Source organism: Leucopleurus acutus (assembly GCF_964270905.1).
Source record: "Leucopleurus acutus genome assembly, chromosome: 19".
In the NCBI taxonomy this organism is placed as follows: domain Eukaryota; kingdom Metazoa; phylum Chordata; class Mammalia; order Artiodactyla; family Delphinidae; genus Leucopleurus; species Leucopleurus acutus.
Window position 1 is genome coordinate 18,458,046 of NC_139161.1, and position 13,505 is coordinate 18,471,550.

General features: G+C 49.0%; 1 protein-coding gene across 1 annotated transcript; it reads left to right on the top strand.

The window, feature by feature from the left end:
- Nucleotides 1-520: 520 nt before the first annotated feature.
- LOC309975617 (V-type proton ATPase subunit e 1-like) lies at nt 521-892 on the top strand (the record flags this gene model as incomplete). Its single annotated transcript, XM_082860794.1, has 1 exon — nt 521-892. One exon carries the CDS (start codon nt 521-523, stop codon nt 890-892), a length of 372 nt encoding a protein of 123 aa, XP_082716920.1.
- Between the last annotated feature and the right edge of the window lie 12,613 nt (nt 893-13,505).

Consider the following 13,505-nt stretch of genomic DNA (forward strand, 5'->3'; position numbering starts at 1 on the left):
ATTTTTTTAAGTCTTTACCAAAATCATAAGTGAAAAAAAAAACAACTTATGTTTAAAAACTTAATAAATAAAATAAAATAAAAAGCAGGCAGCCAGCCCATGGGCTGTAGTTTACTGATTTTTTTTGAATATTGTGTTAAATTTCATTTCTCTTGATTACTGGGTTTTTTGGGCCTATAGCAAGTGCCTACTCCCCTCATCCTAGACCTGGGCCTGTCACAGAGGGTCCCTTTCTGGACTACAAACCCCAGGGAGAAGAGGTCAGGCCTGCAGAGATCAACATACCCACGTGAATCTGGCTTGAGATCACTCTCATACCACATGTGCTGAGAGCTCCATGCTGGTCAGCAACTCAGAACCAAGGGACTCCACAGATCCTGGTTCCCTGTCTCTTGGAAAATCTGATGCTACCGTATACCTGGGAAGAGTTTAGCAAGCTTTTTTTTTTTTTTTAATCTATTTTTTGGGGTGGGACCAAAGCGAGGCAGCAGGGCAGAGGCTGGTGCCTCCCACAGAAATCATGGCATATACTGGCCTCACCGTGCCTCTCATCGTGATGAGCGTGTTCTGGGGCTTCGTCGGCTTCCTGATGCCCTGGTTCATCCCAAAGTGTCCCAACCGGGGAGTTAGCATCACCACGTTGGTGACCTGTTCCGTTTGCTGCTATCTCTTTTGGCTGATTGCAATTCTGGCCCAACTCAACCATCTCTTTGGACCACAGTTGAAAAATGAAACCATCTGGTACCTCGAGCATCATTGGCCTCGAGGAAGAAGACCTGCTCGCCAGTGCTCAGTCGCTGAGGTCACGAAGAGAACTCCTCTGGATGCAAAAGCACCTCCATACGCAGACCACCTTCCTTGCCTCGCCCACGTTGGCCGTCAGCTGCCTTAAACGTTCCCACCACATTTGAATATCTTATTCTACAAGGCAGTGTTTTTTCCTATCACATTTTTTACACTTTGATGAATGATGTATCTATTGAATCTAAACTGTGCTGCCTCTATAAAATGTTTATGTACTCTTCCAAGCTAGAAAGTGCTGTTCTTCTGAGAAATAACGTTACTCTCTCCTTGGAAAGTGTGGATGTGAAGATGGTTCCTGCCTGCTCACAACAGGAGAATCAGAGAAGTGTTTAAAAACTGTTACATGACAATAAGACTCCAGTGGGGCCGTCAGTAAGAGAACAGGCTCAGAGGGAAAATCTGTCCCACCAGAATTATACCAAAGTATATTTTCAGGATGAATTTCTTATTTCTGCCCTCTTTTGGAATGAATTCTTTTTCTGCTTTCTATGGAAAAAAATCTATTTTTTATTGAAGTATAGTTGAATTACAATGTTGTGTTAATTACTGCTGTGCAGCAAAGTGACTCAGTTATACATATATATATATATATATATTCTTTATCATATTCTTTTCCATTATGGTTTATCACAGGATATTGAATATAGTTCCCTGTGCTTTCCAGTAGGACCTTGTTGTTTATCCATTCTATATACACCAGTTTGCATCGATCCTTGGCCTCAAGATCCGGTAGACTCAGACAGACATAGAAAAATAAATGCAAAATGAAGTGACATGTGCTCTTTAGAGACAGAGGATTGTGGGAATTTAGAGGGGACAACTATTGATATTTAGCTGACGGTTAGGGGAGGTTTTGCAGAGCAGGGCCTTGAATTCTATCCAAGTAGAATCGTGCCAGACGGACTAAGACTTTTCAGACAAGGACCTTGTCTTAGTTTGTTCAGCCTCTGCTATAACAAAAATAGAGCAGGTGGGTGGGTTTATAAACAGAAATGTGTTTCTCATGGTTCTGGAGGCTGGGAAGTCCAACATTAGGGTGCTGGCAGATTTGGTGTCTGCTGAGGGCCCACTTCCTGGTTCATAAATGTCTCTTATCACCATGTCCTTCCATGGCAGAAGGGGCGAGGGAGCTCTATGGGGTCTCATTTTATAAGGGCACTAATCTGATCATAAGGGATCTGTCCTCATGACCTAATCACCTCCCCATGGCCCCAACTCTAAACACCATCAGACTGGGGATTCAGATTTCAACATGAATTTTGGGGGGACACAAGCCTTCCGTCCCTAGCAAATCTGTACGTGCAAAGGCAGAGTGTGAAAAAAGGCAGCATGATTGGAGATGGGGAGAGGCATGGATGGCGGGGCAAAGCGTGCAGCAGGGTCAGTGGTGGGAGAGGTAGATGGTAAGATAAACTCGACGTAGACCACGAAAGGCCCTGTGTGCTAAGATAAAAATTTGGATCTTATTCTCTTGGCAGTGGGAAACCATTGGAAGCTTTTAGGCAGAAAATGGCATTTTGGATCTGTTTTTAGAAAGAGAATGCTGGCAGCTAAGGAGAGGAGGGACTGAAGTTGGAAGTATCTGGAGGTAGAAAAGTCAGTTGGGATGTTGTGCAATAATCCAAGGGAGAAATGATAAAGGCGTGAACCAAGACAGCGATGGCGGGGAGGGAGAGCAGGGACGGAGTTAAAGAGATTTCTGATGAGAAGCTACACCACTTGGTGACTAAGGAGACGTGAAGGATGAGGGAGAGGGAGGAATCTCTGTTGATTTCCAGGTTTCTGTTTTAGATGATTATGTACAGCAAACAAAACAGGGGAATGTGGGAGGAGGGGCAAATCGGGGAACAGAGGATGTGCTCCGTTTAGGACTTGTTGACTCTGAGTAGATGGAAGATATGCAGATGAAATCACCAAATGAGATGTGATGGGCTCAAGGGGACGTTTAGGCTGGAGATATGCTGTGTGGAGATCTCAGGTGAGCTGGGCCAGAGGGAGGGTCTAGGGAAAAAGAGAGCTGAAGATGAGAGGCTGGCAGAGGACGAGTGGAAAGAGATGAGGGAGACCAGGGACCAGCGAGGAGATCCGGGAGCAGGAAAGAGTGATATCCAGGGGACCAGGAGAGCTGATAGACAAAAGGAAGAGAAACGGTTCTGTGCAGCAGAGCGGTGAGGACATGAAGACGAGAACCAAACCGTAGCCTGAAGACGAAGAGGTCATTGGCGTCTCTAGTAAGAGCAACTTCAAAATCTGCATCTCCACTAAATCCACGGACTATCACATCTGTTTCCATGGGCTGGTGGGAAGAGGCCTGAGGAATTCATGAGAGGTGAGGAGGTGGATGGTGCCTTGAGAAGTTCTGGGAAGCTAATGACTCGAACAGGATGTTTGCCTCCAGCAAGGGTTCACGTGAATGAACGCCCCTTCCACTTATAAAGCCAGCACTTCCTACAGAGTCTGCAATGAGATGGGCAGGCAAGCACCCCGAAACACACCTAGCACAGTAAACCTGTGTTCCTTTCTAAACCAGCTGACATGGTCTGAAATGGGGGGACAACTGGAGGTGGGAAATGATGAGGTTTCAACCATTCAAGGGTTCTTAAGGCACTGACCACCTACTATGGACCTTTGAGATGATCACATACGGACCCGGAAGTGGATTCATGGCAGAGAATGATGGAGATGGTGGGAAATTCTCCCTGTTCCCCAACACGCACCCTGGCTCCCTCCACACGGAGATGAGAAGAGTTGACCCCTTAATGCACTGGTGTCTGCAGGCCCCGGGGAGCCCTGTACCCAGGGCTCTCCTCCTTCCAAAAAGTACGAGGCCTTGGGAGCCATGGGGTGGAAGCCTGAGGGTGTGGACTGGCCCTCTGGCCTCAGGCCCACCCAGCCAGGGAGGGGTTTTCCATCCACTACCCCTCCTCCCACCTCCACCCAGGCCCTGACCGGAACAGCCAGCCTGTAGAGGGCTCTCCCGGAAGTCACTGGCTATTCTTTCAAAAGGAGCCAGAGTTCCAAAACCAAACTTCAAATGCCTTCCCTCCCACACCCTCCCACAGCCCCACCAGCCTGTCTATCACTTGAAGCAGTGAGACTTAGAAACCAGAAGCAAGGAAATGACATCAGCAGACACTGGACAGAGACCTGCAGCAGAAGGAGAGTGGGTCTGGGGTGGGGGGTGGGGGGGCGAAGAGCAGGGGCCTTAACTGACCCATCACCCCGCCTGCATTCTGCTTCCCTGCCACCGGCCCCAGTCCTTCGGGCCTCCAAACAGGAAGATCCTGTCTTCCTCAAAGCGAGAGTAATGTTCGCTTCTTAACTCTAATTATTCCAGCTGACCAGGAATGCAAGCAAAACCAAGACCAACTGTGATGCTGCGAATAGATACCCATGTGAAAAGATAGAAAAGAGAGAGAGACACAGGCGGAGGACCAATGAGCCAGAGGAACCCAGGACACATCTACTCACAGATCAAACATCATGTCCCTGCCTCTCAGGAAACGCCCGGCTACCACCCCAAGATCCCTCTTCTCCCCAGACCTCCCCCAAATACCCTCACATCCATCCTTTCTCACCCACCCCTCTGCTGTCCCCAGCCCTAGATCAGCCCAATGATCCCTGTTTCTTGTTCATATCAGAACTGCAGTCAGCAGATTTTAATACTGTGTATCCAGAAGGCGCCGTGAGACTGTCCTCTTGGGATCATGCTTCACTCCCCAAAGACCCACGGCAGTGTGCAGAATCGCCAGGAAGCCACGAGAAACAACACAGTGACAATTGTTTACCGGAAAATTTGGCTGGGAGAAGCTTTATTCTCACGTAAAATCAACCCAGATGGATTATGAAGAAGAGAGCGACACGCATGAAGTTTTAAATAAAACATCATCTTCCAAATCATGTGGGCTAAATACAACGTGAGATCCAGGATTAGAGCCTGGAACAGAAAAAGGACATTGATGGAAAAACCGGTGAAATACAAATAAAGACGGGAGTTTAATTACTAGTAAGGTACCCATGTGAATCTCTCAGTTTTAATTAAAGTACCTTGGTTAAATAAGATGTTAACATGAGGGGAAACTGGGCTAAAGGGTGTACGGGACTCTGTACTATCGTTGCAACTTTTCTATTAATCTACAATTATTCCAAGGGACTTCCCTGGTGGCCCAGGGGTTAAGAATCTGCCTGCCAATGCAGGGGACATGGGTTTGATCCCTGGTCCAGGAAGATCTCACATGCTGCAAAGCAAGTAAGCCCGTGCGCCATAACTGCTGAGCCCACGTGCCACAACTACTGAAGCCCACACGCCTAGAGCCCGTGCTCCGCAACAAGAGAAGCTGCTGCAATGAGAAGCCCACGCACCGCAACGAAGCATAACCCCAGCTCACCACAACTAGAGAAAGCCCGCGTGCAGCAATGAAGACCCAACACAGCCAAAAAATAATAATAATGATAAATTTTTAAAAAATAAAATTATTCCAAAATTTCAGGTTTCTTTTTTCTTTTTTTTTTTTTTTTTTTTGCAGTACACAGGCCTCTCACTGTTGTGGCTTCCCCCGTTGTGGAGCACAGGCTCCAGACGCGCAGGCTCAGCGGCCATGGCTCACGGGCCCAGCCGCTCCGTGGCATGTGGGATCTTCCTGGACCAGGGCATGAACCCCGTGTCTCCTGCATCGACAGACGGACTCTCAACCACTGCGCCACCAGGGAAGCCCTAGGTTTACTTTTTTTACAATCATATGACTCTTTCTAGCTTCCTGACCTCCCCACTCCAACCTCACTACTCCCCCACCCCCCCACCCCACCCCCACAACACAAGTTCACGATCTGCTGCTCTATCAGAGTTCCTTGGGTGGCAACCACTAAGAGCCCCATGAGGACAAGCTGGGGCCAGAGGCAGGATGTGTGGTCATAGGCGGATCTGAACCAGCTCGAACACAAGGAACTCAGAACCACAGACAGACCAAAGCCCTGGAATTTCAAATCTTTCCAGATCTAAAGGTCATTTGTTCATTCAATAAGTATTTATCCTAGCACATGCCAAGCGTTGTGCTAGGCTGCTGTGAGAATGGGGATGTGGGGGAAGAGGGCTGCAGGTACAAAATGAATAAGACCCAGAAAAACACACCGTCTCCTCCCTTAAGGAAGCAGTGAGGGAAACAGATGTGCTCCCCACGCAGTGAAAACACCCGGCAGTGACTGGAGGATGGGGATATGCACAAAGCCTGCCAGGGTGATCAAGGAAGGCTTCACAGAGGAGGTGGCCTGAGCTCCGGCAGCTATAGTTCAATTGCTCCCTGTGACCCAAACGCAGTCACACACAAGCCACTGGCTCTGGCAGCTGGAAAGAGGAGCTGAGGGAAAGTAGGGCCACGCCTTCTGCAAATATCAAGTGCTGTAGCATCATAAAATCATCATCATCACCACCACCACCATCAGGACTCTGATGGCCCAGTGGGAGGCCCAGGGCCCTAAAGGGAGCCCCTGGTGAGGGGAGAACAGGCGTAAAGGAGGCCTGGGGCTGCTTCCCATACCTGCAGCTAACAGGGCCACTTCCAGGAGGCCTGGGGCGTGTTGACACAGCTGGGGAAGAAAGACTTGTCTGCCTCATTAATCACTTCTGCACAGGAGCTCCAGGGGCCTGAGCTAGCTCTCCCCGGGCTCCTGAGGGTGGAGGGGGGTGCCTGGCCTCAAGCTGGGAGCCAGGGGAAGGTCTGCAGAGGCCAGGATGGCATGGAGCAAGGCTGCCAGGCCCCAGGGACCCACCCGGGCCAGGGGATTTCCCAGCCAGGATGTTTGTCCGAAGAGCAGCAGCCTTCCTGCCCAGAGGTTAAAACTGCTTCCAGTCTGTTGCTGGTAACCCCCTAACAGGCAAGTCCCAGGAGAGGATTTTTTTTTTTTTTTTTTTTGTCTCTTGTGGCCAAGCCAGTGTCAGTGGCTTACCATGTGATTCGTGACCTTCCCTAAACCCAGAATCCCATGTGTGTGTGTGTGTGTGTGTGTGTGTGTGTGTGTGTGTGTGTGTGTGTGATCACTGCCTTTGCTGAGAACAGGGAGAAGATCCATTCGAACTGGAAGGCTGTTTTAAGCTCTACGAGGGAGAGGATAGGAATCTGTGGAATTATTTCTTCATCCATTGTTCATTATTCATCCCACAAACATTTAGCAAACACCTACTATGTGCCTGGCACTGCTCTAGGAGCCCAGAAGACAGCCAAGAGCAGAGAGAAGGTCCTGCTTTTCTCAAGCTTGCTTTCTAGAGAGAAGGGCAGAGAATAGGAAAAGTGTGTTCACCGGAGTCATCAGGAAGGCCAACGCCCTGAGCCCAGACACAGTTTCCAGAAGTACCTTCCCTGGGCATCTTCTTCCTCTCTCCCTCACAGAGGGTCCCCACCCCAAGTCTGAACCTGGATCCCTGAGGCGGGACTGGCAGCTGGAAGACAGGAAGGCCTGTGTTGTCTGCTCCAAAGGGTGAAAGAAGGAGGGGTGGGCATCTCCCCTCCAGTTTAATCTTCAACCCTCTGAACTAGCACGTGGCCCAGAGGTCCAGGGTCTCTGCCCTCTCCCCACACCTCAGGGAGCAAAGGGCGCGCATGCCCTTGCATGTCTCTCTCAGTCCTCACTCCTGCCTTAATTCACTCTTTCGCCTCCTTTCTTCCTTCTCCTCCAGCCCCTCCACATCCCCTGTTCTCTCTCCCCCTCCTGCCTCCCCTTCTTCCTGTCTTGCATTTTCCTGCCCAGGAATCAGACCCCAGACAGTACCTAGGAAGTCTGCGGCCTTGCCTAATAGAACCCTAATAGTCCTCGGGGAGGCGTGATAATGACATCCTCCTTAAATAAAAGGACTTAATGGAGGTTTCCCAAATTTGAAAACCACATTTCCACTAGCAACCTATTCAGCCAGTGAGTGCTCTGGAAAGGAACCCGTGAGAAGCTGCAGTAGGGAGGGGGCGAGATGGGAGGAGGGAAGGAGTCTGCGCACAGAACCTACCGCTCAGGGATCTTCCATGGCAGGACAAAGCACCTGGTATGAGGACGCAAATCCCAAAGGTGGGCCATCTCCATCCACCACCACCCCGCCCCTGCTGGACCAGCCTAGAAAGAGCAGAAGCTCAGAATCTGCAAATCCTGTGTGACCCTGGGTGAGTTACTTCTCCTCTCTGAGCCTCTGCTTCCCTAGCTGTGAGTTGGGAGATGTAACCATCATCTACCAGCATCACCCAGTGAGGGTGGGGCCGTCAGCACTCACCTGGTTCCTAGCACAGAGCAGAAGCCAAATAAACTGCATGTCGAGCTGTGACAAATACAGCTAGACTGGGGTCCTTCCTGTGAAAAAGTGGGAAACCAGAGCTGGGCCATCCATTCACCCTGGATTTAACAAAAGACCAAACTATCGCAGGGGGAGGGGAGGAGAAATGGTTTTCTGATTGCCTTTGTCACTAGGATACTAACTAACGGTAAGTGAGGTGAGGGATATGCAGTTAAGATCTTGGGGACTCTGGGATCTCTCTGTTTACTTCCGGTGATTATATAAATCTTTGGGGGGGCTCCTGTTGGTGCCTCTGAAAACAGAGATGCTAAGACTGAACTAAGGGCTCTGAAGCCCTCATAATTCCCCCGCCCCACCGACCCCTCACCCTGAGGCAAAGAACGTGATGGGAAAGAGCAGGATGGCAAAGGTGTGTCGAATGAATCAAGTCAGGAATCCTAGATCAATTGTGAACCCAGCTCTACCACTGACTTGCTCTGTGATCTTGGGGGATAGCTCTTCCCCTCTCTGGGCCTTCGTTTCCCAAGGTGTCCAATCATGGGATTAGGTGATCTCTAAAAGCACTCCCGTTCTTAAAATAATTTAAATTGGAGGTAAAATTCTTCTGGCTTGGGCCTCTCTGCAACGCATGGGATGTTGTGCGTTTGCCAACACTGCCACCTTGTGGCAGAAACACATAACTCCCAGCGGAGACCTCAATTTGGCGCCCTTGTGGTCAAAGCTTGAACCCCACCCCACCCTCCTCCTGTAACAGAGACATATTCTTATCAACGGGGCTCTGTTTCCAAAAATGTCTCTTACAGTTTGTAACATGGGACACTCGTTGTAAATATGATCCTGTCTTAGATAGGGAAAGGAATTACCATTTCCAAGCTCCTACTATGTGCCAGTTACTGTGGTAAATACTGTGTCCTACAAACATCGTCTTGTTTGATCCTGAAAATAACGCTGTGAGGAAGATATAATTGGCTTTCATTTTACAGATGAGGAGACCGGGGCTCAGAGAGGTGAAGTGACTTGACCAAAGTCACACAGTTAGAAAGAGATTACCCTGAAAGTCAAAGACCACCGGACTCCAAAGCTCAGGCAATGTGGGTAGCTAATTTGTCTCAGATATTTCAGACTCCATAGTCACAGGCCTCTTAAGATGGGGAGTCACTGAGTTGAAGGGGAGGAGGGAGCAAGGTATCTAAGGAACAGCCCTGCCCTGCTCCAAGAATGGGAATAGATGAAACCTCACCCAAGGCTCTGGGCTCACCAAGCAAATGGGGCACATCAGAAGCTTCCAGAATGTTCCCTTAAGTGCCAAAGAAAACCTCCAGATCCTAACAAAGGCATGAACCCATGACTCAGAGGAACCAATAACTCAAATCATGTGTCCACAACAGTTTGTCAATTTATTCTGTCACCACTAGTGGAAACCTCACCACCACCTCCCAGAGGCCGTGACCAACCTGAGGTGGCAAATGAAGACAGAGACCCATCTGGTTCTCATATTCTCAGGAAAAGTGATTCCCTTCCTGACATTCCTGCACCCTAGGAGCAAAATAAGCCCAGATCCAAAAATGTTATCCTCATAGAGTTGCTAACCAGTTACCTCCTCAAACACATTAGAACATGTTTCACAGGGGACTTCCCTGGTGGTCCAGTGGTTAAGAATCTGTCTTCCAATACAGAGGAGGACATGGGTTCAACCCCTGGTCCGGGAATGAAGATCCCACATGCCCCGGGGCAACTAAGCCCATGCGCCTCCACTACTGAGCCCACATGCTCTGATGCACGCCGCAAAGAAGAGCCCGTGCACGCAAGGGAAAAAAAAAAATCCCGCATGCTACAACGCGGATCCCACGTGCCGCAACTAAGACCCAGCAGCCAAATAAATAAATATTAAAAAAAAATCTTTCACAATCCCCACCAAACGTAACCACCATGACAGCTGACACCTCTCAAGTAATGTGATTATCATCAGGAAAGATGGAAGGAGAGAGCTACGCGGCTGTGTTCCAACAAAACTTTATTCACAAAAACAACAGGCCACATTTGGCCTAAAGGTTGTACTTTGTTGACCCCTGTTTTAAATTATCTTTAAAAAAAGAAACCTCCAGATCCTTTTTTTTTTTTTTTTTTTTTTTTTTGCGGTACACAGGCCTCTCACTGTTGTGGCCTCTCCCATTGCAGAGCACAGGCTCCGGACACACAGGCTCAGCGGCCATGGCTCACGGGCCCAGCCACTCGGCAGCATGTGAGATCTTCCCGGACCGGGGCACGAACCTGCGTCCCCTGCATCGGCAGGCGGACTCTCAACCACTGCGCCACCAGGGAAGCCCCAGATCCTTTTTTTTTTTAATTGCAATATTCACTGTATTGCAGTGGTCTGGAACTAAACCTGAAATATCTCTGAGGTATGCCTATAATCGAAAATGTGGATGTACATGCACTCCCTAACTCTCCCCACTGAGAGGGCTGGGAACAGTGACACCCCAATAGCAATGAGCACCCCTAGCACCCAGATCATGGTTTCTAAATACTATATTTAATAAAATAAATAACCAACAAGGACCTACTGTATAGCACAGGGAACTATACTCAATATCTTGTAATAATCTGTAAGGAAATAGAATCTGAAAAAGAATATTTTATATATATATATATATATATATATATATATATATATATATAAAACTGAATCACTTTGCTGTACACCTGAAATTAACACAACATTGTAAACCAACTATACTTAAGTTTAAAAAACAAGAAGTTATATTTAGAATGACCTTTAACCCCAGCCTGGAGATATTTGTCTGTAATTGTCTCATCCAGTAATCTTATCTTATTCTTGTGGGCTTTTTGGCCCCTTGGGGTACAAAAACCCACCCATGGACATGTCCCAGATGGACCAAGCCACTGTCAATATCTCCCCTAGAGCCCGCTAACACCGGGATGGCATAAATACTATGGCTGTATGACTCTACTTCCAAAAGAAGACTGTAAGGGCTTCCCTGGTGGTCCAGTCGTCCGTTAAGGCTCCGCGCTTCCACTGCCCACATGCCGCGCGGCATGGCCACAAAAAAAACAAAGAAGAAGACTGTAAAACTCAAAGATTAAACAACAGCAATAACAATCATAATAACATAAAGGATGCGGTGTAGTGACTGGACACAAATTTAACCAGCAAAAGTCTCTGTCCCAAGGCAAATGAGAGGAGGAAGAGTACAGCTAAGGTCTTACTCCCATAACTCTCTGTCCCCAAGCTGGCCCCCTCTAGTTCCTCCCAATTCCACATCAACAAACCCCCCTTTAAACTAACTCCAACACTTTCCTATTTATTCACAGTAGAGCAGCATATCCAAATGTCCTTCATCTTAGACATCGTCACTGTCTGTTGAGCGTGATACAATGGTGATTTTCCTTAACAGCAGCCTTCATTCCAAGACGCCTGAACAGCACCTGCACACACAGACACAGTCCTCACAGCTCAGCGCCAGTGGTCATGATGCGCACAGGACAAGGGCCAGGGGTGGGCTATCCAGCAATCCCGGAACCTGTACACCCCATTCTGAGAGCTACCCACCTGCCCATGTGCTCCCACAATTTTCTGGATTCAACACAGCTTTACCCTGAAACCCACCACGAGTCCCTCATCCCCTGCCCTACTTGATCACGGGGAGCTTGAAGAGTCGCTGACGCCGTGTGCAGGCCAGGAGAACACTTGACCTTATCGCGGAACGGTTTCTCGGGGACAGCTTGCGTTTCCTGGTAAACTCCAGAGGAGAGAAGCTTTGTTAATTGGCAGGGTGGTGGCAGCACATCCGACCCAGGGTGAGGCATCTGGTTCCACACACCCAGGTCAGAACAGCCGTTATAACTGAAGGAGCAGAGACCCCCAGCTCCTTTCCCTGTGGGCCAGAGAGGGATCGTCTCTAGGGCAGCCCCCCAGACAGACCCTCGAACCAGCCCCACCTGCCGACCATCTAGGAGGGAACACTGAATGGCCAAGCAGCACACAGCACTCATCACATCATGGGCTCCTCTATACCATTTGGGGAGATGCAGGGCCGAGCAAAGCACCGGAAGCTGAGTTGGGGCAGAGACAACTCCGGCCTCGAGAGGGTTAAAAACCCACTCTCTGTCCGTGGCTCCGTTCCAAAGGGTCTCCGTTAACACCAGAGGTCTCCTGATATCTCACTCTCTTTAATAGATTTTTCCCATCGACGTCTCAGTTTATTGACTATCATTTCCTTTTCTGCAGGGGAGCTATTTTCTGGGTCACTGATCCAACCAACTTAAAAGGGGTTGCATTGATTAGGTTTTATTGGTGGTGACTTGCACGGAGACTGAGCCGGCTTGCTCCTACCTGCTAAGGGCTCCTTTGTTTCCCCATCCCCACTGGTTCTGTTGACTTATGGGGGGAACAAAGTTGCAGCACTTAGTTGCTGGGCTTTAAGGAGGATGGAGAACTTCTGGCTGTGCTGCTTCAAGCTCCCGGCAGCATGGGGGTTAAGGCCCTTAAACACACACATACACACACACACACACACACACATACATAGCAGAGCTTGACTAAAGATAGAGGCAAACCCAGAAACTCCTTCATTTTGTGAGCGTTTACTGAGACCCCACTGTGCGGGATCATCATAAAGAACGCCACCTTAGTAACACGGACAGGTTGCAAAACCCTTTCGAATATATTATCTCGCTTCATGCTCACATCTCTGAGAGATCAGTAGACTATGTAGTATCCCTACTTCAAGGAGGAACCAGCAGCTTCTAAAAGAACCTGCCCTAAATCACACAATTAGCTAGTGGCCAACTCAAAAATTGAAACCTTCCCTTGTCTGCCTCCAGGGTCTCCATCCTCCTGTGCTGAGAGCCCAAGAGGGTACCGAGAGGGAGAAGGCAACATTAATATTTAATGTCAGTGTATGATTATTTATGTCTGTGCAGTGCATGGGCCACTAATCAACACAGAGGAGAGTGCGGCAAGAGCAGAGCTGGAAAGGCTCCCGTAGTTCCACACCCTCAATTTCCAGGTGAGAAAACATGAGTCCCAAGGAAGTAAAATCTCGTGCCCAATTCAGACAATGAATTCTTTCATTCATTCGTTTTCCGTGCCAGGTGCTCGTATGTGTTCTCACTAGAGCTTCCGTGGCGAGCAGGCACCTGAGTGCAGAGAAGCAGCCAGTGCCTGCGGGGACACTCATCCATGGAGAGATAGCATCTGTCCAGGCAGCCTTTGATCCTTCTCTATTCTGGGTCACTGATCTAACCCTTTCCCCCACAAACCTTCCCACCCCAGCCTGTGACTGCGAGCAGAGCGGCCCAGTTCCGGCCAGGTTCCCAGGGCACCAAGTCTCCCGACTTGGTCTTGCCCCACATCGGAATGCCCCTCCAGTCCCACCTTTCACCCTCATCTTGTGCTGTTTTAGACTCA